The sequence below is a fragment of the Stegostoma tigrinum genome, chromosome 7 (genome assembly GCF_030684315.1).
Source record: "Stegostoma tigrinum isolate sSteTig4 chromosome 7, sSteTig4.hap1, whole genome shotgun sequence".
NCBI lineage: Eukaryota > Metazoa > Chordata > Chondrichthyes > Orectolobiformes > Stegostomatidae > Stegostoma > Stegostoma tigrinum.
Window position 1 is genome coordinate 48448593 of NC_081360.1, and position 23640 is coordinate 48472232.

A 23640-nucleotide genomic window follows, 5' to 3' on the forward strand; every position below is an offset into this window, starting at 1 on the left:
TCTAATTCGCTCAGCAATTTGCAAGACTAGTCCATATGCATTAAACCTGTAGCATTCATACTTTATTTTGATACAATACTGTTATCATCACTAGGTGAAAAAAAGCAACTTGAATGCAAGACATTTCACATCTAATGTTCAAAATTTTCCCTACCAGCATAGTCAAAACAAACATTTGAGATTCTGTGCAAAGTTATCTTGCAATACATGACTTCCATGTTATATTTAGAACAACATAAATTTTTGAAAATTTATTTCAGCTGTAATGCAAAGTTTGGCAAGGAAAAATGAGTGGCCCCTGGATAAGATGCACCTGATAGTAGATGTCACTAAGAAACTGAAGGAAGACTTTACACAGCCTGCTAGAGAAGGAGCATACATTTCTGGACTCTATATGGAAGGTAAACAACATGAGGATAATGCACTTAATTTGTGTAATTTTTAATGTCTGTTTAATTTCCAAAATGCAGTGCATTCAGTGAAATAACCTACTTTGTCTCTTCCTTGTTATGTGACAGGAGCACGGTGGGACATTCAAAATGGCCATATAGCAGAAGCCTGGTTGAAAGAACTGACACCTCTGATGCCTGTTATATTTGTTAAAGCAATCCCCAATGACAGACAGGAAATGAGAAATATTTATGAATGTCCTGTTTATAAGACAAAGTTTAGAGGACCTACCTATATTTGCACTTTCAATTTGAAAACAAAAGAGAGAACAACAAAATGGATTCTTGCTGGTGTTGCATTATTATTGTGTGTTTAAGTTTTTATGTTATTGGGAAAGATGACCTTGGGTATTTGTTGCAGGTTGATTGTACTTGTAATCCAACCACATACTTGACCAGTAATTCTGAAAAGCATAGTCACCATTATAAAAGGAACATAATATCAGACCATTTCACTTTCAACCTGAAAAGGTGCACAAGTTTATGATTGCAATTCAAGTATGATGAACTAAAAAGTGACAAGTGTTTCTTTTGCCACCTGAGTATGTTGTACAGCCAGTAATAAAACTTGTTGTTTACAGGCTGTGTTATAGACCTGAGAATAGAATCTACCATAAAAACTGCTATTGTTCCTCAATTTGTTACCCAGCTGTAGCCATAGAGGTTTCAACAAATGTTCAAAGCTCAGCGTGATTTTAAATAAGTTTTAGTATTTTTCACTTACATGTCTGCTTTGTCTCACATTCAGCCAATTAGGAATATTATTAAAGATAAATATGCAGTTATTAACATTCCTTCATTAAAGTTCAGACAGCAGTTTTTTTCCTCAAAATTCAATAAAGTCTGGCAGTTGTAAACTTTTGAGAAACTTTGTATTGAAATTTATCTATTTTCCTGATTACCATATCTGTGGAAACCCTGAGTAGTGACTCTATTGGATTAGGAAACAAAAAAATAATTTCATGGCACATGCAATTATAATACTTACTGGAATATACCTCCATTAAAGTTGAGGGGTTTAATTTCATACATTTCTTCCTATATTAAGCTGCCACTCTTTCTGGCTTTCATGAATCATTAGCAACAGTTAACTATTAAATTCCAGGAGTGTATTACAAGACGTAAATCTGTCAGTATTTGCCAGCTCGGTTATTTATATACCCAGCTGAATTCTGATTAAAGTATTTGCACAATTAAAAATATTCAAAAATAAAGTATTTTATAATATATTTAGAACATTAAAAAAATTTAAACACTTGTTACCACTAGCAAACCTATGACTGCAATTTGGCAAGTGATGTTTGTTAATACTTCATAATTTACACCAATCCCGATTGATAGTTTCTGCTTAAATTCATTTGTTATATTGCAGATATCCAGCATTACTAACAGACCGCAAAAATCAATCCTAACAAGTGGCAAAATATTATAACATTAAAATGCAAAACAGCAAATACTTCACCCTCCTTCCCAGGCATTCAAGTACCTTTTACATGCAAATTTGCTCAATTTTGTATGGCTTCAACAAGAGTGCATTTTGTGATGTAAATCCCACTCTCACACTGCAAGAGTGGGAAGGGCTAGGTTGCAATTTCAGACATTCCACTTGCACCCTAAGAACATGGAGCATTAGTATGGCTAAGTGCTTGCACCAAAGTGGCTAAACAAACAATCACATCAATTCCATGTAGAAAGTTCTGTGGCAGTATAAATCTTGATAGAAGCTAAGAAGTAGCAAAATTTACTGACACATAATTAATGTGTTAACCTTGAAATGAGACTTCAAAATCCAACTGCAGAATTTAGTGAAAGTCAATCTGTGGAATATTTCTGAACCAAAATGAGTTTAAGATTTTGTTGAGGAATTGGCTTGACTTAAATCCAAGAATGATTTGACACTTACAAGTGAGCAGCTGGATATAAAAAAGGACTATTATAGAAAAGGGGCTATCAAAGAATAAATGACAGATGACTGAAGGATTTATGTACTGTCATAAGCATGCTACTGTGCAAGATTTTTTTGCTGCCAATATCCTATAATCATTCTAGCTTGTTGTGTCAAACTAAAATTGAACAATCACATTTGCAAATCTGAGCATGTGCAAAAAATTAGTATCACCTCCCCTCCCATTACAATAACGCAAGTTATGTTCATTATCCAAAATTTTGTAAATGAAGATCTATGTTAAAGCATTTTTTTTGTAAATCTAGCCCAGGAATTTAGCAAAAATTGTTTAAAACAGGTATGGATTTTGAAAGCTAAGTAAATTTATCAAAGGATTTGATTTGCTTCCACGAAACTGGTTCACTGTAGCTTGTTAATCTTCCATTTGAAGTTCTTTCTTCAGGCTGCAAAAAAGAATTTACATTTTAAACTCCATAAACACTGCACAAAAATAAAAATTTACATAAACAAAAATGTTAAATTCTTACCTATTCAAGTAAGCATGAACATTGTCATAGCCATGATATTTGGCCAGGTAAACAAGAACACCTGTAGCACGGCGACCTTCACGTTGTCGGCAGAAGCTACAATTGCAGATTCCTCTACAAGGTGGACAATGCCAGTTCTGATTAGAGAGGGGCAAGAAAATCAGAATTTTGACAAAGGTTCAAGATTTTAAACTAGCAATACATGAGCACTTCTGAAGAATTTAATTTCCCAACTAAAGCCTCTGCACTCAAGTGTTTTAATTTTGCGCTCTAATCACAAACAGGAAATTACCTTAAACAATGGCAAACACCATCTATTAGAGAGTGTCAATTTAGTGAAGGGTTTGGTATTTGCTTTTAATTACAGGAAAATTGAAGCACTACATATGTCTGAACTGCGCAAATTATATTCATGTTAATTATCTGCAAGAGTTTTCTAAATGATTTGAAACAATCCTTAACTGAAGTCACTTTTAGAAGGAGCAGGGAGGCTTCGCTAACTGTCGTCATGTGATCAGCAGCTTGAAAACAATTATTTTAAAGCAAACTCAATATAGACCAAATAAATTACAACATTATACACACACACACACACACACACGAAGTAACAGTGGATGAAAAAAAAATAAGACTCACAGCATCCAATAAAGCAGTCCTAACAAATTCACCATAGCGATTGCGAAGACATGGTCCACAGAACTGTCCACGGACTCCTACGCATTCTGGATTTCGACAATTGGTTTTCGTATCGATAGTCTTCTGACGGCATTGGTGGCAAGTGGAACCCTGGAAAAATAAATGCATCCAGTTTTCCGTGAACAGCTCAAACTTTACATTTTTAAAAAGCAAAGCAAGGCTATGGATTACATGAATAGAAAAGGCACTGGTCTTGCTATTGTTACAAATAGGACAAGTGAATAGAATGCAAAATGACTGCTTCCATCAGCACCATCACTTTTATGGAGGCACCTCTTCAGCAGCTTATATGGCGTTTGGCTGCTTAGCTTCATTGATTAATATGTAAAATTTCAATTTCTAAAAGTTCCAGATTTTTTAACCTAGTGACAGTGATCTAAGAGGAAGTGACAGTGTAGTCATATTGTTACTGGCATGATCCAGGTAATACGGGAACTGGCCTTGTTCAATAAAAGTCTTACATACCATTGATCCATCGTCATAAAAAAAAAAGCCATCTAGTTCACTAATATCCTTCAAAAAGGGAAAAAAGAATGCCATGCTTATGTGGTCTGGCCATGACCCACCCGAGGTAATGAACTCAATTTGCCTCAGATTGTCTAGTAAGCTACCCCATTGTATTAACCACTTGAAAGTCTCAAAAAGAAGAATGAACTGGACAAAAAAAAACCACTTGACACTGACTAAGGCACCAGAAATGACAACAACAAATTCCATTCTGGAGATTCCACTGATGCTGTAGATATATTGAATTTCTCCAGCTCTTTGCATTTATTACAGCAAATTCAGTCCTGTCTATCCTGCAAAGGCTTCCTTACTCAACTGTGGGCTAATGCTTTGACTTGACAGAGGTATAGATATAGAGTGCACAGCCAGAGACTCTTTCCTAGGGTGGAGGTAGCTATTACGAAGGGGCATAGTTTTAAAGTGAGTAGAGGTTGATACAGGGGAGATGTCAGAGGTAGGTTCTTTACTCAGAATGGTAGGGGCATGGAATCAGCCTCATTCGGGGCATTTAAGTGGCTATTAAGTAGGCACATGGATGATAGTAAAAGGTAGGGGTGGGGGTTAGACAGACCTTAGGTTTAGGGTAAAAGTTCGGCACAACATCGTGGGCCTAAGGGCCTGTTCTGTTCGATGTTCTAATGCCAAAACTGGAAGACATCTCATGGACTAATCAAACTATACACTAAAAATTATACTTACAGAATCATACTGACAGTACCAGGGCTGGTGGCACAGTAGCATGCAGCCCAGGGTGTGGAGGTTTGACCTGGGAGTCCTCAACACTGATGCTGGACCTCATGCAGTTTCATGGATTCAGGTTAAACGTGGCAAGGAAACCTCCTGCTGCTCATCACGTACCATTCATGGGGTGCTGTGGGCCCCTCAATAACAGACAAATTCTACTCCAATACAATCTGCAATCTCATGGCCTGGCAAATTCCCCTACTCCATCATTATCATCAAGCCAGGAGAGTAAATCTGATTCAAAGACAAAGCAGGAAGGCATGCCAGGAGCAGGCATTCCTAAAACATGAGGGGTCAAGCTGGTGAAATTACTAAAAAAAGATAACTTGTGCACTGAAGAGCACAAGCAGATGATAGACAGACCAAGCAATTCTACAACCAAAGGGTCAATCCAAATTCTGTAGTCCTGCCACATGTATTTAACATGGCAGCAGAGGCAAGACAGGCAGCATTCTGGCTCTTGAGCCCGTCTGCTCTGCAGCACCATGCCAGCCACACCTTTCCTTTCTTTTCTCTTTCATCCTAGTCTTTCTTTTCAACTATGGCAGCGAAAGGTGGCAACGAGGTGAAACCCTTGAGGAATGTGTCCCCAGCACGGTTTGGCCCTTATGGACTGTAGTGCTGAACTGTTAACAGAGTTTCTTTGTTTTTCTACATTTTAGTAAAAAAAAAAGACTACAAAAATGTTTACCTTCATAAAAACTTTGCTGTCCTTATTTTTCTGCGCTGTAACCAAGATTCATGTACCTTTGTACCCAAGTTGGAGTCATAAGTGGTGCCATATCTTTTCACTGTGCTAGGGGAGCATGTGACAATAAACCCAAAACAATTAATGGTGATGGAAAATTAAATAACCCATCAGAGAAAGGTGATTCCACAAACATCCTTATGTTCAACAGTAAGGGAGCCCAACAGATCAAATGTGAAAAAAAAAATTTTATAACAGTTATCAGCCAGCAGTGCCAAGTAACGATCCATCTTGGCCTCCTCCAGATGTCCCCAGTGACACAGTTATCAGTCTTCAGCCAATGTGATTCAGTCCATATGATAAACAAACTGCTGTAGCCACTGCACACTGAATGCCATGGGTTTTGAGAACAAGAGAAAAGATAGGAGTAGGCCATTTGACCCTTCAAGCTTGCCCCATCTTTCAAAAAGATTACGGCAGATCTGCCCCAAGCCTCAACTCCTTTTTCATGCTAATTCTGAATAGCAGTCAACTCCCTAATATTTCAAAAATCTACCTACCTTTTCTTTAAATACTGAGAGATCTGGTCTCCATATGTCACTGGGCTAGAGAATTCTAGTCAGTCATTCAATAACCTCAAAAGAATCCTATTGTTTCTCTCTTTTAAAACAAATCTTCCCTAGTCTGTAACTATGTTCCCTACTGTGCGAGTCCCCCACTAATGGAAACAACTTTTTCAACATCTACCCCTGTTTCTACATCAACTTTAGGAAGCAGCCTTCAATACCAGTATATCCTTTTATAAATACAGGGACTAAAACTGCACATCGTATTCCAGATATGGCCTTACTGTTAGGATGAATAGCCAAGGTCTGTTTCTAAGGTGGGGGGAGTCCAGAACTTGAGGGCATAAAATTTAAGGCATGAGGGGAAAGATTTATAAAGACCCAAGAGATAATATTTTCATGCAGATGGTGTGTATGGAACAAGCTGCTGGAGAAAGCAGTGGAGGCAGGTACAATTACAACATTTAGAAAAAGGTATCTGAATGGGTATATGACTAGGAAGGGTTTAGAGGGGCATGGGCCAAATGCTGGAAAAGTGGCCTAGTTCAGATTGGAACATCTAGTCAGCATTGACAAGTTAGACCGAAGAAGAAGTGTTTGTTTCCATGCTTTATGGTTTGTAGTAATGACTTTGAGGAAAGGAAGTGTACTATTGCCAGATTTGCTGATGACGAAAATTGGTGGATAGGCAAGTGGTGAGGATGGCACAATCCGGATAGTAAGCAAGTGAAGAAAGACTTGACGGCTGAAATGTAATGCAGGAAAAAATTAAAAAAAAGAGATTTCGCGGGAAGAATTCAGGAGTTGAATATTATTTAAATGAAGACTGGAAAAAGCTACAGAACAGAAGGATTTGGAGGTCCTCATCCTTGAATCACACAGCTGATAGCTAAGTGGATCGAATGCCTTTATTTTAAAAGGGAATGGTGTATAACAATACAGAAGTTTTGCTAAAACTATAAAAAGCACTAGTCAGACCATAACGATAAACCACATTTTTGCATCCTTTAGATAAAGGGAGCATATGCTGGCATTGAGATTGATGATCAAATGTGATCTAATTGACTAGCAGGGCAGGTTCAATGGGCTGGATTACTACCTCTGTTCCTGTTTCCAATGTAGTCCAAAGGCTGATAAGCCTAATTGATAAGTCTCCAAACCAGCAGAGATGGTGACACAGTGGTAATGTCAATGGGCTAGTAATCTAGAACCCCATGCTAATGTTCTGGGAATAGGGGTTTGAATCCCACCATGGCAGCTGATGGAATTCGAATTCAACAAAAAGGCAAAATTAACCTCATGGTAACTGTTCTTTGGAGTAGGCATGATGGACCTCATTAAATGTTGCAACAATTCTGTCGATTGTCCTTAAGAACTCATCTGGTTCACTAATGTCTTTTAGGGAAAGAGATCTGTCCTCACCCAATCTGTCTTAGATGTGAGGCAATTAGAGACGGGCAATAAGTGCTGACTAGGCAGTGACATCCAAATCCCACAAATTTAAAAAAAACTCCAACCTCTATAGCAATAAAGGCCAAAATTCCATTTGCTGCCCTTTCGTATTTCATGCACCTCAACCCCCAGATTGACTTCAATTTTTTTTGTGCCTCTCTCAATTTTAATAACAGCCAGTCTTTTGCTTCTTCCTACCAAAGTGCATCACCTCAATTTTCTACATTAAAACTCCAAGTTTTGCCCACATCTGGACCAGTTAAGTTGTGGTCAATGTTAGCCCCTGGAACTTCATACTGGGGGATTCCATGACAGTAATAAAACTGAACATCAAGGGACAATGCTGAGCAGTAACCAGTTAGCATGTGTAGCTTGAATGGTTACTTGCCCCTTAACCGCCCAAATCTGAACATTGTCCAAATCTTGCCGCACTTTATGGTAGAGGAAAGGATGTTGAAGAAGCATATGAAGATGGTTGGGTCCTAGACACCACCCTGATGAAACGAGGGCTTTTATGGTGCAGTGGTAGTGTCTCTACCTGAGCTTGGAGGCTCAGGTTCAAGTCCGGCCTATTCCAGAAAAAGTTTTTATAAAATGTTTATCTATGTTAACATTCTACCCCCAACATCACAAGCTCTTAAGTTGCCTCTGTGCAGTATCTTATCAAAAACCTTTTGTAAATTCAAATATGTTACATCTACTGGGTTCCCTTTATCTATCCTGTTCGTTACCTCCTCAAAAAGAATTCAAATGGATTTGTCAGACATGGTTTTCCCTTCATAAAGCCATTATCACTGCTTAATTATATAATGCATTTCAAAATGGTCTGCTATCACATCTTTTTTATGCTCAGTTGGACAAATATTCCTGGAAAACATTTGAAAGAATGGAGCTCTCCCAGTCTCCTAGTCAACAATCATTAGTTTGGTTGAACACCAACAAAATTGGTTAACTCAATTTACCTCAAATATATTGTACTATACCCGATCTAAAATTTAAAATGCAACAAAATGCTGCCAGTCAAAGGCTGCTCATTTCCCATGTTAAAAAAATTGTTTGTGTATTCAGTTATTTGCATGCAGGTAGGGCCTGGAGGTAGTGCTTTGCCAAAGAAGATACAAGTCATACCAAATAAAAAAGGAATGGCTCCTGATGAATAGAGAATTGCAAAAGTTGCACCCCAGTTCCAAAAAAAGGTATACAATAAGCTCAGCAACTACAGGTCAGTTATACTTCTAAGGCGAGGAAGCTTTTAGAAATGATACATGAAGACAAAAATTAGTAGTCAATTGACCAATTGGAAATTAGTCAAGGAATGGCAACATAAATTTTAGAGAAAACAATGTTTAACAACTTGCTTGAGTTTTTAAATGAGATAACAGAATGGGTTGATTTGGGTAATATAACTGATGTTGTGTGGGTGGGGTAATGCAAATGATGTGTATTAGATGGAGTTTGAAAGAGATTTGATGAAGTGTCACAGAACCAGGATTGCAAGCATAATTAGAGTTCATGGAATGAAAAGAACAACAACAAGATTAAATCATTTGAGAGACAGGAATCAAAATACTGGTGAATGGTTGTTTCCCAGAAGGGAGGAAGGTAAATGGTACAACTCTTCAGAGGATGATGCAACTACTGCTGCTCTTCATCTGGTCTTGGTATTTAGGCATAATTTAAAAATCTTCAGAAGTCACAACTGAGTATTACCAAGCATAAAAAGGAGGATTGTGTCCTTATTTTTGTAACTAGACATCAGGAAGATAGGGCAGATAAAAAATGGCAGATGAAACTTAAATACAAAAAAAGCTGAAGTGATTAAGTAGTAACCTTGTTATTTCAGATTCTCCAACATCTGCAGTTCCTACTTTCTCTGAAGTGATTAACTTTGGTAGGAAGGACTTGAAGAGTCAACACAGATTAATGGATGCAATTCTAAAATGGGACTGATGTGCACAAATTACTGAAGATGGTACGCCACATTCAGAAAAGTAGATAAAGGCATATGGGGGTCATTGTATATTAGAAAGGGCAGAGAGTTAAAAAAAAGCAAAGAAGTTATGGTAAATTTGTATACAACATTGTTATCAAAGTGTAGAGCTGGATGAACGCTGCAGACCAAGCAGCATCTTAGGAGCACAAAAGCTGACGTTTCGGGCCTAGACCCTCTTCTGATGAAGCTTTTCCATTGGTGAAAAGATCAAGAACCAAAAGCAACTGTTAGAAAAAGTGGATGCTAACAGAAGCGAATAACAACAAAAGACAAACAAACTTTCAATTTTGTATATGATGTGGTTAGGATCTGGAATTCAATGTCTGAGGGTGGTGTAATTAAATTCTGTCATTGCTTTCAAAACTGGATCATCAACTGAAAAGGGAAAAAAGGCTTTGTGGAAAAGCTGGACTAGGCCAGTTGCTTTTAGAGATGGACACAATGATTCTCCCGTGCTGTAATCATTCCACGACTTCAATTATTGAATTTTTATTTCATCTATCTTACTACAGCCCTGAAAAATGTAGAGAAGAATTAAACAAAATACAAGGATCAACCATGATCTCATTGAAGGACTGAATGGCCTCCTCCTATTCCTAATATGTTCTCAAGTAAAGCATATACTTAGCTAAAACATGTTTAAAACTGTTTCCTTGCTCAGTTCTAGTCCTCTTCAGCAGCATGAATAGTTCACACAGTCTTCAGATTTCCTTTGGGTCTTCCAGTTTCAATTTTCTATGTGCAGAACATCAGCATCTCTCTCATTACTGCCTACTGCAAGCTAAACATCTACTTTCCCAGTGACCATGAAAATGGTCATGCCACACTAGAATTCAAGCTTAGTGTTAAGTGTCAATCCATGACGCTGCCCCATTTTGCATTAAATTTTTAAAATCCATTTAACCCACTCTTAAACCTGACAGCAAACTATCACACGTAATTGCTGTCTATTAGGGAAAAAAGTCTCTGGTGTACATGTGATTGGAGAGGGAAAGCTTTTCACTTCAAGAAAATACTCAAGTCAACAATTCTCTCACCATTTATTTCTGTTACACCAATTAACACTGATTCCTTTGCCCTTATCCACTACTCCCTAACCCTTAGTTGAGAGGCACCAATACATTTGCTTCCAGAGTTCTCTTACAACCAGAAATGGACTCCAATGCTGAAACTGTAATGCATTTAGTTGAAATGACTAAAATGAAAACTGCAAAGATACTTCAGGAATTAATAAAAAATGCTTTTACCATTAATTATGGTACGCTGCTGTAATACTCTAAGATGCAATTCACCATTCCCTCCAATCACGCTACAGGAATAGTAAAGTTCAAACTCATGGAACAAGACATCCAAGAATGTGGGTTTGATTACATGGGAAGTAAGGGAAAGCTTAACATTATAGAAAAGAGCATTCATTAGAACAAATAGTTTGAATTTTGTATGCTTATCGGGAAAGATTTCCTAACAGCAGAAAAGGGTGATAATTGGTTGAGACCCATGGAGAAAGCATTGAAGAACTATAACTTACCTCCCTTTTACCTCTCTCTCCAGCTATCTGTCCACCTCGCCCCTTTCACCGTCAACACACCGTCCACCAACCTACCAAAACTTCAGCACAAATATATTTTCCTAGCTACTAGCAGTTTTGATGAAGAGTCACCAGACTCAAACCTTAACTCTGCTGTCTTCCCACAGATGTTGCCAGACCTGCTGAATTTCACCAATTTGAGAGAGTGTGTCAGGGAACTATAGACTTGCGAAGTACGATAACAAGGCGTGAAGTAGGCCATTTGACCTGTCAAACCTATTCTGCTATTTAACAAGAACATGGTTTAATAGGATTGTGACCTCAGCTCCACTTTTCTATCCCTTCCCATACTTTCTTGACATCCCTGTCAAATCAAAATGCCAACTTCGTTTTGAAGAACCTGGTAGTTCAAAAAAGAAGCACACAAGGTTTGAACACATTTGTTTCATTTGCAGAAATGGATCCCTGTGTATGAATATAAGCCATTTTCAACAAGTGTAAATGTGCCACATTACAAGCTCAACTGATTATCTTAAATCGGCTGTCAGCATAGCTTTTAGCACATTGCAAATTAAGAATCACATCCAGTGAACACTTTTGCATTCTGCAAGTCTAGGTGACTGAGTACAATCTGTACCATGAAAATTACAAACCACTGAAGGAATATCTTATTTCAATTCAAATCAGTCTGTGACATATGGCCTATGTACCTGGCAACGTATCAGCCCCAATTCATACATGATATTGCTCAATTGTGAGACAGGCAGAATGTCTTTTTAAATTGATGATGGCACCTGTTAGAGAAAAATACCATTCATCTAGCTATTATGCTGTAGCACCATGAATTGATTTGCTTGACCCAATGATCAAATCCAAGATACTTTCCCTTCCTAGGATAATTTGGAGGTAGACAACACATTTGAGATCTGAAAATGGTGGCCTTCAACCTCTTTGAAGAGTTTGATCAGGAGTTTTGGGGCACTACCTTTCCCCGCTGTGCTCTCCAATGGAGAGATCTCAGCTAATGTTCAGTCATTAAGTGGTTCGGGTCCAGTGACCCTTCCTCAGAAGTGAGTTCTGAAGAAGGATCACCAGACCCGTAACGTTAACTCTTGTTTTCTCCTCCACAGATGCTGCCAGACCTGCTGAGATTTTCCAGCAACTTTGCTTTTGTTCCAGATTTACAGCATCCGCAGTACTTTTGGTTTTTAAGTCATTAAATGACAACTAATCAGCAACCTGTTCTCCTGAATTATAAATTGTTATGATTCTTTGAAATTTGACACTTCTTGCATTTGTCCTGATAAGATTAAAAACCTTCAGCAATGTGTCTCTCTTTTCAGTAATATTAAAAGTTGTGTATTAGAAAGCTCATCACTAATATCATTTAGCAGGTAACATTTACACCAATTACTGGAACTTATAGTATGTAGAAATTATATTTAAAATCTACATAAGATAAAATGATATGAAATATAATGACTCTTTGTTTGACAACAGCATTTACATAGAAAAACTTACTGAGGTTCGACTATAAATTTTGTCTTTAGCTGAGAAGGAAATATTTTCCAACTCCTCTTGCGTTATGTCCTCAACTGATCGAACCACATGTGGAATGGTAAGAATGTTGGGTCGACTTCTTCTGCGAAGAGGCACTTCATCCTTTGATGGTAAGGATAAAAGAAAGGAATCACAAACTCAGAACATGGAGATCATAAACCTCTTCCAGTAATCTTTAAGCATCTATATAAACATTGAACCTCCTAATGCATAGCTAAAGGACTGTTGAAATTAATAAAAGGCAGTGTTCAGCATATGTAAAAACAGATAATAATGCAATGGTTATTCAGTCAGCTGAGGAATGTACAATGAAATTAGCAGTTAGTAAACACACAGAACAATAATACAATTCATGATAAACCTGCCTTGTTTGGCCAGTATAGAGTTAAATTTTAAAACAATCACATCATAATTCAGTGCTAACTCCCAATCAAATGTTGTAATAACAGCTGTTGTGAAATTGTACAAGTTCACATTGCTGCTTTAGGTTTTCTTCCAACACTTGCGTCAAGATACACTATTAGGATAATAGGAAAAGTAGTTTTTGCTTTTGTTCCAGCTATTGTTATCCTTGCTTGGAAGCATTTTACTGATTGAAGATATTCTATTCTTTCACATGCATATTTAATCATTTTTGCTGCATTATCAGAACTTAAATACAAGATGCATTTGGCAACAGTGATATTGTACGCAGTGTACTAGTGCGGTGATCCCTTACTGCAAAGCTAAAAACCCAAATCACAAGTTGGAATTCTCAAAATGGGAGTTTGTTGCAATTTTCAGACCAACTGTTCAAATATGTATTCTGAACTTATGATCTCAATGATTAGAATTGAAGATACGATGCTTGAACCCAGTCCATTTTCCAAATGAAAAACACTCAAATACAATAATTTCTCGATCATAAAACTTAATTTTGCGTTTTATTCCTCTACAAAAGAATTAAGTACTTAATAACACAACCAAATTCATGCATACATTATCTTACTACAGAAAAGCAGGCATGGTGATTGGTAACTACTAAAACAAATTGGTGATATATTCAAAGTACATGTTAAAACAATCAGGCTTCTTTGTCACCTTGGGAGTTCCATTTAAAATTTAATCAATACTATTAAAACTACTTCCATGTATGATATGTTTTATAAGGTAAATATCACATCAAGTAGGAAAGAAAAAAATCACAGAGGCTCAATTAGACAAAAAAAATGAAAGCCAAAGCAAAGATGTAAGTATGGGGAAAAAAAAAATCAAGCTTGGTAAATTAGGTATCAATAGGTACAAGTTCAGAAAAGAATTCTGATACATGGGGTCTAAGAGGGTTGACAGCTGTCAGGAAGGTTAAAAAGTGGACAGTCGTTAGGGTCAGTACATTTGATCAAATAAAAAAGATGAACACATTAAAACTAAATTTAAGTAAGTGAAGACACAAAGAACATATGACGAGGGCGGAGCAAGGCCAAATGCAGACAAAGTTTGGAATGAGCTGAAGTTTCTGGTAGATGGGAAAGTGGACAGGAACGTATTGCAATCATCAAATCTGGAGGAGAAAAAGGCAAGAATGAGGTCGTGGCAAATGGGCTTTGCTGAAGTCAGCAATTTTTTTGTGAAGATGGGACTGAAAAGTTGAAAAATCACCTTGGAGTTGAATAGGACAGATATTGCTTACATCTGGAAGCTGTCCAAAGACATTGATTTTGATTATTACTGTCTTGGACATGAAAAATATAAATTCATATGTAACGAAACATTTGTCTGCACAACTGTTGTTTAATTTATGAAAGCTATTATACTGTGCATTCAACAGATAGTTAATACTGAAGACGAGCTGTTTCATCATACATGTTTTTATCTGCCTGCCAACCTGTAAAAAGATAAGTGCTACATAGAGCTTCAAAACAAAATATATTGACTTTCAATGTTTCAAGATTTCTTAATGAGGCATGTATTCCCAAGTGTTTAATTGCAGTCAGTGCAGACACTACTGAAATAGATCTCTATAATTTTATGAACATAAAGTCTTTAACTGTAAAGGTTATTAGGCTTTACAAGTGACCACCAGAAATGCAGATTAAGCTGGCAAAGTCAGTGCACCATGAAAGGTGTTGTTAATAGCAGCACAAATGACTTAATGACTCTACCTCAGAGAAGTCATTATCCAGAAACTTTCTTTTCCTCATAAAGCTGACATTATCTTCTTGCTCAAATGATGGAGAAGGAGGGCCATCAATCAAAGATCTCGATCGAGTGTGAGGCCTAGCACACCGTTCAGGATTTCGTCTAGAAGCATCTTCTGAGAATGCATTTCTCGGTGGACGTTTTGGTTTCTTAAAAAAATACAAACAGGAATTTCTGCAATTTACAATCAAATATATTATGCAAAAGTCTATCAAGAGTCAGGTAGTTGCACCACTTTTTAAAAAGTAAGATGTTCGAAACAATCAAAGGAATTTGTTTCTGCAATTTAAAATGCAATTCAAAAGGAGTCTGTTTATTCAATATTTAATTTGAACCTTTAATATCCCTTTTATGACATCTTAATTAATGCTACTTAAATTTAGTGTATACTTTTATGCTTCTCCATTTTTAGGCAAATCATATGTTGTACAGTAACATTTTGGAAAATAATCCAATAAACTGAAAATACATGATACAAATTCACCGTGAAGAATGAACAATTCAAACAAAAATGAACAACTTCTAACAAAAATCTCTCTAATTTGACAGTGCAAGCCCAACAACCACAGTTCAGTGTGTTTAAATATTCATTAAACGCAAATTCTTAAATACCTGCGGCATACAAGAATTTCTGCATCATTTTTAAACAGTTCGGAGCATACTGCAACAAACACAAACTCTTGCCTACTTACTGATGGTGTTCCTTGAACTGAAACTCTGCGTGGCAGAAGTCCTGGAACAGTCTTCAGCTCTGCTATCAATTTGGCCAGCTTGGAGGAAAGCATTATAAACATTATATTAAAGGCACTTATTCTGTTCACAGAACTTTACAACAGACTGTTACATAGAATTTATAAGCGAAGGAAAAAAAAAGCCAGTGCTACTGCTGTGCCAGTTTTTAAATGATCCTCTACAGCCTCCTCCCTCTGTAAATCATCCATCAGCACACCCTACGATTACTTTCTTTTTCATTCATTTAGTCAGCTTCTTCCCAAATTTATCTAAGCTATTCATCTTGTGCTCATTGTGGGAACAAGTAACTACTTGTTGGGTTTTAAAAAAGAAGTTTGTCTGATAGTTATATATTGGCAAATATCTTCTACGTTGACAGGATGTTCCCTCTCTTTTCTCCTATCCTTTCTGATTCTCTTGACTCAAATTTAGCTTAGAAAATAAATGAACATAGGATCAGGAGTAGGTCACTTAGCCCCATGAGCCTGCTCTGTTTGACTCCAATCTGCCTTGGCTCCATAACCTTTAATACCCCTGCCTTCAATTAGCTTCTAGTTCAGGCTGGCGTGTGTTAAACCACTCTTTCTTAAAAGACACAGGCCAGGTTGAATATAACTCTAGCTGAGCAGAAAATATACTCCACACTGCTAGACACAACAATTCAGCCCTTCAATCATTTATTTTGTTCTTCCCCACTCAAAATCCCCCACATAATTTATTAGCTTCAAAGACAGCACACAAACACCAACAAATCTACACCATCACCACTGGTAGATTATCAGGGGTCATTTTAAAAACTGCAGCAGGAAACACCATTATGAAAGCAACATTTTTACATGCAATACAAGTATCATTCATGAGTTGATATGAAGCCAGCTTCAACGCTGATACTACTGTATAATTTGCATCCACCTGTAAAGTTAATTAATATCTGCAACTGACGAAAGCCATTTACAGCAGGAATGCATGCAGTATTTACCATAGCTTTGTTTTCCTTAATGTTTAGAGCTCTCTTCTCAAGAAAGCTTGTTCCTCTGGGTTCATCCACATCAGAATCAGATTCAGAAGCTGAATCCCTATTTAAAGCAGCACAAGAGTCCGGTATTGGCAGAATTTTGTTCTTCTGAGATGGAAATCTGAATGCCACACGTATTGGGAAAGATTGTTTGCTCCGTGTTTTGACATTCTTTGCAGATTTTACATCATTATCTTCATAAGTTATTTCTTCTTCTGATTCAGATGATTCAACACTCTATAAAAACAGATAAATGAAACACAACTTTTCGTTGAACTTTGAAGCATTTTAGTTTTTGTCAGAATATGTACCAACTGTACACCAAAATATGAATATCAGCCAAATGAAAAGACAATGAACAAATCTTGACTTTTTAAAAAATTCTATATTATACAAGAAGTTCTAATGCAGCTTACTTTCATTAAATGTACAACATTGAACCAAATGTGAATGTAAATTCCAAATTAAATGAATCCCTACACATATTTAGAATCTGCCAGAAAGACACTAGTTTCACATCTTTAATTTCAGTTTCTCAATTGTTATCACTGGACTGTTACTCATGAGACCCGGATAATGTTCTGGAGACCTGGGTTTGAATCCTGCCACGGCAGAAGGTGGAACTGGAACTCAATTTTTAACGATCTGGAATTAAATGTCCAATGATGACCACGAAACCATTATCAATTGTTGTGTTCACTAAATGTCTTTTAATGCCTTCCTACCTGGTCTGGCCTACATGTGACTCCAGACCCACAGCAACCTGGCTGATTTAACTAGGAATTAGGAATGGGTAATAAATGCTGGGCTAGCCAGCCAGGCCCTCAACCCATGAATGAATTTGAAATAACAACAAAAAGAAATCTGTTCTCAGACTGAATCAAGAAGCAGCTCACAAACAGCCAGGAAAATTGTTACAATGAGTTTGAATTAAACAATCTACGACGACAAGACGAAAACAAACTCTTCTCAACATTCATTATCACCTTCAAACAAACATTTTGTGATACAAATTCCAGATGAAAGGACAGAATTATATTTGAGTTGTTGGTTCAGGATTTGAACATGCAGTCTGTTATCCTACTAGAAAATTATTACAAAAAAAACTGGAACTTGAAATTGCTGTATATTAATCACCATACTTAAGTGATTTAAATTCTGAATTTTATGTTTAGTCAAGTTTGTATATACCATTGCTTCCATAACATCTTTGAGGTCACTTTCAGAAAAACCATCAAATGATTCGTTGTCAGAATCCTCATTAAAAATCTGAGCCAATTCGTCAGTCAGAATCTCTGCTCTGAATTTAGCTTTCTGAGGAAATAGAAAAAAAACTTGTTATATTATAGCAAACTATCATATTAAAGGTAATTGTAGTCGACTTCTTTTGCATTCACAATCTTAAATTACACTTACACTGTTCGTAAAATTGTCTGAAGCAAAACTATCACAGCTATCATCTGATGATGATGTTTCCATGGGAACCAATGCCACGTTTCTGAAGTCTTTAAATTCTTCCTTTCCAGAAAGGTCTATGTGCTGCAAGATTAAAAAAAATACAATCTTGAATACCTTTTAAATAATTTCTTTAGTGTCAGGTTTTAATGATATGAGTTGCCAGAAATTCACTTTGCATAACACGTGGTTGCACTCTGAATCTGCTTTGTACTATGTAAATGGAATGCAAAGCCAATTTATTCTAGCTTTGCAGAAGGGCTTTGAGATTTGTAGATATTTATCATCAGTTGTGCTTATTCGATATTTAAATTGCATGTTTAGGTTGGTTTGAGTAACCAAAGTAGACTAGATAAAAGTTTTTGTTACATATTGAAATCTTCAATACCAGCTGGAACATTCACAACCAGGAAAAGAGCAGCTGATCTTTGATAGTAACGTGAGCTGAAAGCAAATAAATGGAACTTCAAAGCGCATTGATGTACAATTGTGAATTTAATACAAAAAATAAGTTTATTAAAAGTTTAGCAATGCAAGTATCTCCTAGAGGAACGTGCAGGCAGATCTTTCACAATTTCAGGACCAGTGGAATTTTGCTTTCAATACTGACAGCATGTAGGTTTAGACAGAAATTTAATGTATAAAGTTCCCTGCCTCAGATGCATTTCTCAATGTGCAGTGAGCAATTAACTTTTTAAATTGAAAAGGTTGCAAATACTCCAACTGTTCTCTTAAAATTAGATTAATAGACAGATACCCAAGAAGGTGAGAATTTAGAATAAATCAGAGATTAAAAAGGTCACAGAAAACCTGTATTTGCACCCTGACCTAGATGTGGTTGCAGAGTTTCCAATAGGCGTGATAGCCTGCAAACCTTTTCAAGGTTCTCCACGAGCAATGAAAAAATTCATGCGTGGTGCCCCACTGGGCTTTCACATTTGAAATGGTAATGCCACTAGGTCTTTCTGATCATTACCAGTTTTCATCAGCACAAGTTATCTGAAAATACAGAACACTTTCTTTACCCCCACTACAAAGGGAGTCATGGTCTCCTACAACATAAAGCCTCAAGTTAAGATTTTAAGCTACAGCTTGTATTTCCGTTGAAAGGCAACACTACATGAATACTGTAAGTTTACAATGCATTCATCGTACTATAACGCATACTTCTGATACACACATTACAGCATGAAATTTAAATCAAACTCAAAGTGACTGAGCACTACTTTTTCTTAGAAACAGCATGAACAAACCTTGGTAGGTATCTGCTACAGGAATATCATTGCACTTTTAAAATGATAAGATAACAAACCTACTCAAATGAATAGACATATTATTTAAGGACTTGCGTAACACCCTCAAGCCAAGCAAAGTCAAAAGTTCAAATATAGTATTCAAATTCACAGAAAATAAGGATCTTTTTTAAAAAAAAGCATCGTTTGATGCCAATGTTTATGTAAACTAAGATGTGCAAAAGGACAAACAAAAGCACAGTACAAGTTTTCAAAACAGAGTTTGACCATCGCTAACAATGTTAAAAAACCTAATCTGCAACATTAAATTCTCTTGTTTTCTTCTGCTCATAGATGGCTGGTGGGGTATTAACAGATCCATTAATGTTAGGGTACATGCACAGTGAAAAATGAAAAGGGTTGAGGGCAAAATTGCTTCAGCATTGCAGTAAGACTTTGATTAGTTCAATTCCTAATGATGTTGTGATAACTAGTTTCTCCAAAGTCATCTTTACATTTGAGTTCATCAATACTTCGTTTAAAAATGCATACTTACAGGAATTTGCTCTCAAAAGTAGAAAGGCAAATTAATGTTAGGCAATTATCCCCCACCAACCCAAAGAACTGTAAAGCTGTGGAACAGACGGTTCAAAATGAATACTTTTTCATTACTTACTCAAAGCAGGTCAGATTGCATAACAGGTAGGTACCCTGTAAATGTACCCTGTAAACATAGTTCAGGCAGCACAGTGGCTCACTGCTGCCTCACAGCACAAGGGACCTAGGCTCAATTCCAGCCTCAGATGTAAGTTTGCACATTGTGTCCATGTCTGTGTGGATTGCCTCCCAAGTTAAGTGGATACCTGGACTGGCCATGCTAAATTGCCCATTGTCCAGTCTAGCTGGATTAGTCATGGAAAATGCAGAGACAGGGTAGTGGGTAGGGTCTTCAGAGGGTCGGTGTGGACTCGATGGGCTGATTGGCCGGTTCCCACACCATATGGATCCTACGGCACTGGACTTACTTTGATTACCTAAATAGGTCAGAGAGGAAAATCCCATATTCCACAAAAAAAACTCTACAAATATTTCACATACCCCTCCCAAAGGAGATCATATACAACTGGGAAGGGAGTGGCTGAAAGATGTTGTACAAAGATCATGATTGGACACGATTGGCTAAGCTAGATGAAACAGCTAGCCATTTCTTGTAGAACATGCAAAAAAGTTAAGGGTCACCCAACCAGAAACGTTAGCTGTGATTTCTCTCCACAGATGCTGCCAGACTTGCAGAGCCTTTTCAGCTATTTCTGTTTTTGTTTTTGACTTACAGCATCCACATTAGGTTTTATGCAAAAAAAAATCTAGTTTATAATCGTTTAACAGTTTAGACAACGAATGGTGGTAAAATTATTTTGTTTCATTAGGGTTAAATTTTGAAGTCCAAATTAAAGCAAAAACAAGATATGACATGTAAACTCTCCTTCCAAAATTGATAGTCATATTATTATATTGGCACCATTTTTGGCTTTCTTTCAGATAGCCAGCATTGTGATTTCCTTTACCAAAATACATCCGGTGTTTCATTACAAGAAATGAGTATATAGCAAACAATTTAAACAATGTGGTCATTTAACCAGTCAATTGTGACATGTTAGTAAACAGAGATTCCGTGACAAGTATCACCTAAGCACAACATGGCAGCTAAATGAGCAATTCATGTTTAGCACAAGCAGCACTAAAGCTTCTCCTTTGTCTCCATCTTAGAAAGAAATTTCAAGGGAATATGCAAGCACCAAACTAAATGTCACTTTACAAAAACTAACATGTAAAATCAGGAAGTTTGAAAAAGATGATTAGAAACAAAGTACTCAAAATATTTTCAAGGGAGAGATTAGTAAATATTTATTAATCAAGGTGAGAAAGAAAATCTCCAGGATAGGCAGGAATGTGGATTTAAGGTTGCAATCACACATCACGGGGTCTTATTGGACAGCAGAGCAAATTTGAGAAGCTGCATGGTCTACTCCTCCTAATTCACACTGTTTTATAAATTTTGTAATAGTTTCACTTCCTCTTTTACTAGTTTGGTGTTGTTTACTAAGCTACAACCATTTGCCCCACAACACCCAATCTAACAGATAAGCTGGCTACCAATTAACAGGTTAAAACACTATAGATCCCACTACAGGCATTCCTGCCTACAAACTGGAGGAGTGAAAGTTACTCAAGTAAGAGATAAGTTAAATATTATTGCTAATTAGTTTACTAGACAAAATTAGCTAAATATTAGCTCAAACACTTATTAATGCTGAAATGATTACCTGGCTTTCATTGACTGAAACAGGAACAAGAAGTCCTTACTGTAACTTGTTTTGTGACAACACAAAACAACAGATGGGAAGATGTCACTGACAATTTAACTGCTCAGTTTTCAAACTGGGGTCAATTAACTGGTTCAAGGAAGGCCATGTGTTATTAAGCCAAACCTAATGCAAATTAACAATTCTGAGTCACACTGCTTTTTTCACAATCTTATATGCAGTCAATCGTAGAGAAGCCACTCAACACACTAAAATTCACCCTTGATCTATTAACTTCTCAGGCTACATCTACTCCTGAAATGAACAGTCGAAAGGCCCATTATTTATCAGCCTTTTTAACCCTGTCTCTGAAATTGGTCTTTCTAGTATGGGTTGTATTTTTCGTTGAACAAGCTCAGTAGCTGTGGTTACATTCAGTCTTATTCTAAAATATTGATCAGCATATTTATTGTATCTAAACCATATACCATACTTTCGAGCTGTTTTCTGTCATAGCCTTTTCCCTAGCTGTGAAGATTTTGCACTGATCTCGATTCCTCTTGGAGTAAAATTCTTGATGCTGCTCTTTGAGTTGACATTTGAAGAATATTTCTGCATATTGTGAAAAGCTCCTCACTGTATGCTACTTTCATAGTAATGCAATGTAACTCCACAGCAAAATGTGTATGCAAACGTACTAGTCACACGTCCTACAATTTTGTTAATTCGAGTAGTTTATTTTCTTTAGAATCTCAACTTGGAACTTTACAAAAAATGTAGCTCTCACTTGTGACTATGCATAGCTAAGCACTTCATTGTCATCTTCAGTTCTCTTCGTTTAAATATATAAAAAAAGGGTTAGTAAGAGTTCAATAACCGTTCCTTTAAAAAAATTGGGACACCATACTTCAACTCTAGCCTTTGGGTATTAGCAAAACATGTAAAGTGATATGTTCAACTACGCCGCTGTGATGAAGACGGTGAATGGATATCCGCACAAATTAGGGATATTAACATATTTAAGGATCCAACAACAACTGGCACTTGTATATCGTCTTTAACGTAGTGAGGAATGTTTCTCCCAAGGCCGACCCAAAAGAATGAGAACTGCTATCAAAACACAAAATAAAACTAACGCCAAGTTACGAAAAGGTGGAAAAATAAAAGTTGAATTTGGGATTATCACTATCATATTCCGGCACATGGAAGGAGGATGGGGAGGTGGCCTGGGCAGTCGCTGATGACGGTCACTTAAATGGAGCAGCTCCGAAAAGCCACGGGTGGGGGTGATAGTAGTGAGGCGGGACGGGGTAGCCCTGAGCAGTCATTCAGGGACCCATAGACTCCGCATGGTCAAGGTCAGAGCCACTCTTGCCAAACACCGGCTTCAGGGACTCGGTAGGACGGTGGACTGTTCACCTGGTGACCGGGACGCCGTGCCGTGCCGTGCCTCGCGCCCCCTCATGCCCGGGCCTCGGGAGGCTCGCGCCCTCCCCAACTGTCAATCATCGCCGATCTTTTCCCGCGTCGAGCCGGATCACGTGATCTGGCGCTCAGTTTAAACTGAGCCCGGAACGAAAAGCAGAGATTTCAGACCTAAACGTTAATTTTTTTAAATCACTTCTTCGAAAATTGAGCTGCCACACTCCACACGTGGCCAACTGAACGTAACTAACAAAGCCGACGTTAAAAAATGTTACTGGCACTTAAAAGTCCTTGAGGAAAATCAAAATGAACCGCAGAACTGTGGAAAGTTTAAAACCAGCGTGACACGGCTAACCGAGTAAAAGCTGCTCAGATGTTCTTCGATCTAATGCGGATACTGCAAAAAAAACTTTCCTCTTGAGCCGCTGGGAAACGGAAGAATGCAACATGCACACCTACCTTTGCACGCAGTTTTTTCATGGCTTTAACTTGCCTAGGCACTTTGCTTAAGTAACAGCGAGTTATTTGGTGTAGGACTGCTGCTTAAATGCTAAATGCTGCAGTCCCGCCTCCGGGTTTCGCGCGCTGCCGGGTCGGGCCAGGTGCAAAGCGCGCGAGAAGCCTGCAGTGTTGCAGAGCAAACATTTGACAGGGTGCTAAAACCTTACTATACTGCAAGAGCTC

At 37.4% G+C, this 23640-nt stretch overlaps 2 protein-coding genes across 4 annotated transcripts in view; one reads left to right on the forward strand and one right to left on the reverse strand.

Moving 5' to 3' along the window:
- The window catches only part of dnah9l (dynein, axonemal, heavy polypeptide 9 like), a 353637-nt gene extending 352325 nt beyond the window's left edge, over nt 1-1312 (forward strand). The window contains 2 exon segments of the mRNA XM_059647649.1: nt 261-401; nt 519-1312. Coding sequence (XP_059503632.1) covers nt 261-401; nt 519-766 — 389 coding nt within the window. The 3' untranslated portion in view covers nt 767-1312.
- On the reverse strand, nt 14-23622 carry cdca7a (cell division cycle associated 7a). Of its 3 annotated transcripts, none has more exons than XM_048534673.2 (10): nt 23416-23622; nt 17958-18080; nt 17733-17855; nt 16506-16778; nt 15487-15564; nt 14758-14943; nt 12578-12718; nt 3519-3668; nt 2883-3019; nt 14-2798 (listed from the first exon to the last, which is right to left on the reverse strand). In XM_048534673.2, exons 1-10 carry the CDS (start codon nt 23434-23436, stop codon nt 2768-2770), a joined length of 1263 nt encoding a protein of 420 aa, XP_048390630.1. In that variant the 5' UTR covers nt 23437-23622; the 3' UTR covers nt 14-2767. The 3 variants fall into 3 exon arrangements, with proteins under 3 accessions (XP_048390630.1, XP_048390631.1, XP_048390633.1); XM_048534674.2 differs by lacking the exon at nt 23416-23622 and adding an exon at nt 22951-23064; XM_048534676.2 differs by lacking the exon at nt 23416-23622 and adding an exon at nt 21553-22243.
- Between the last annotated feature and the right edge of the window lie 18 nt (nt 23623-23640).

Coding starts and splice junctions, on each gene's coding strand:
- cdca7a (XM_048534673.2), bottom strand. CDS start 23,436: ATGAAAAAACTGCGTGCAAAG. Junction 17,856..17,957: donor CAGACAATTTTACGAACAGT/GTAAGTGTAATT, acceptor CTATTTCCTCAG/AAAGCTAAATTCAGAGCAGA. Junction 15,565..16,505: donor TTAAGGAAAACAAAGCTATG/GTAAATACTGCA, acceptor CTTTCCTCCAAG/CTGGCCAAATTGATAGCAGA.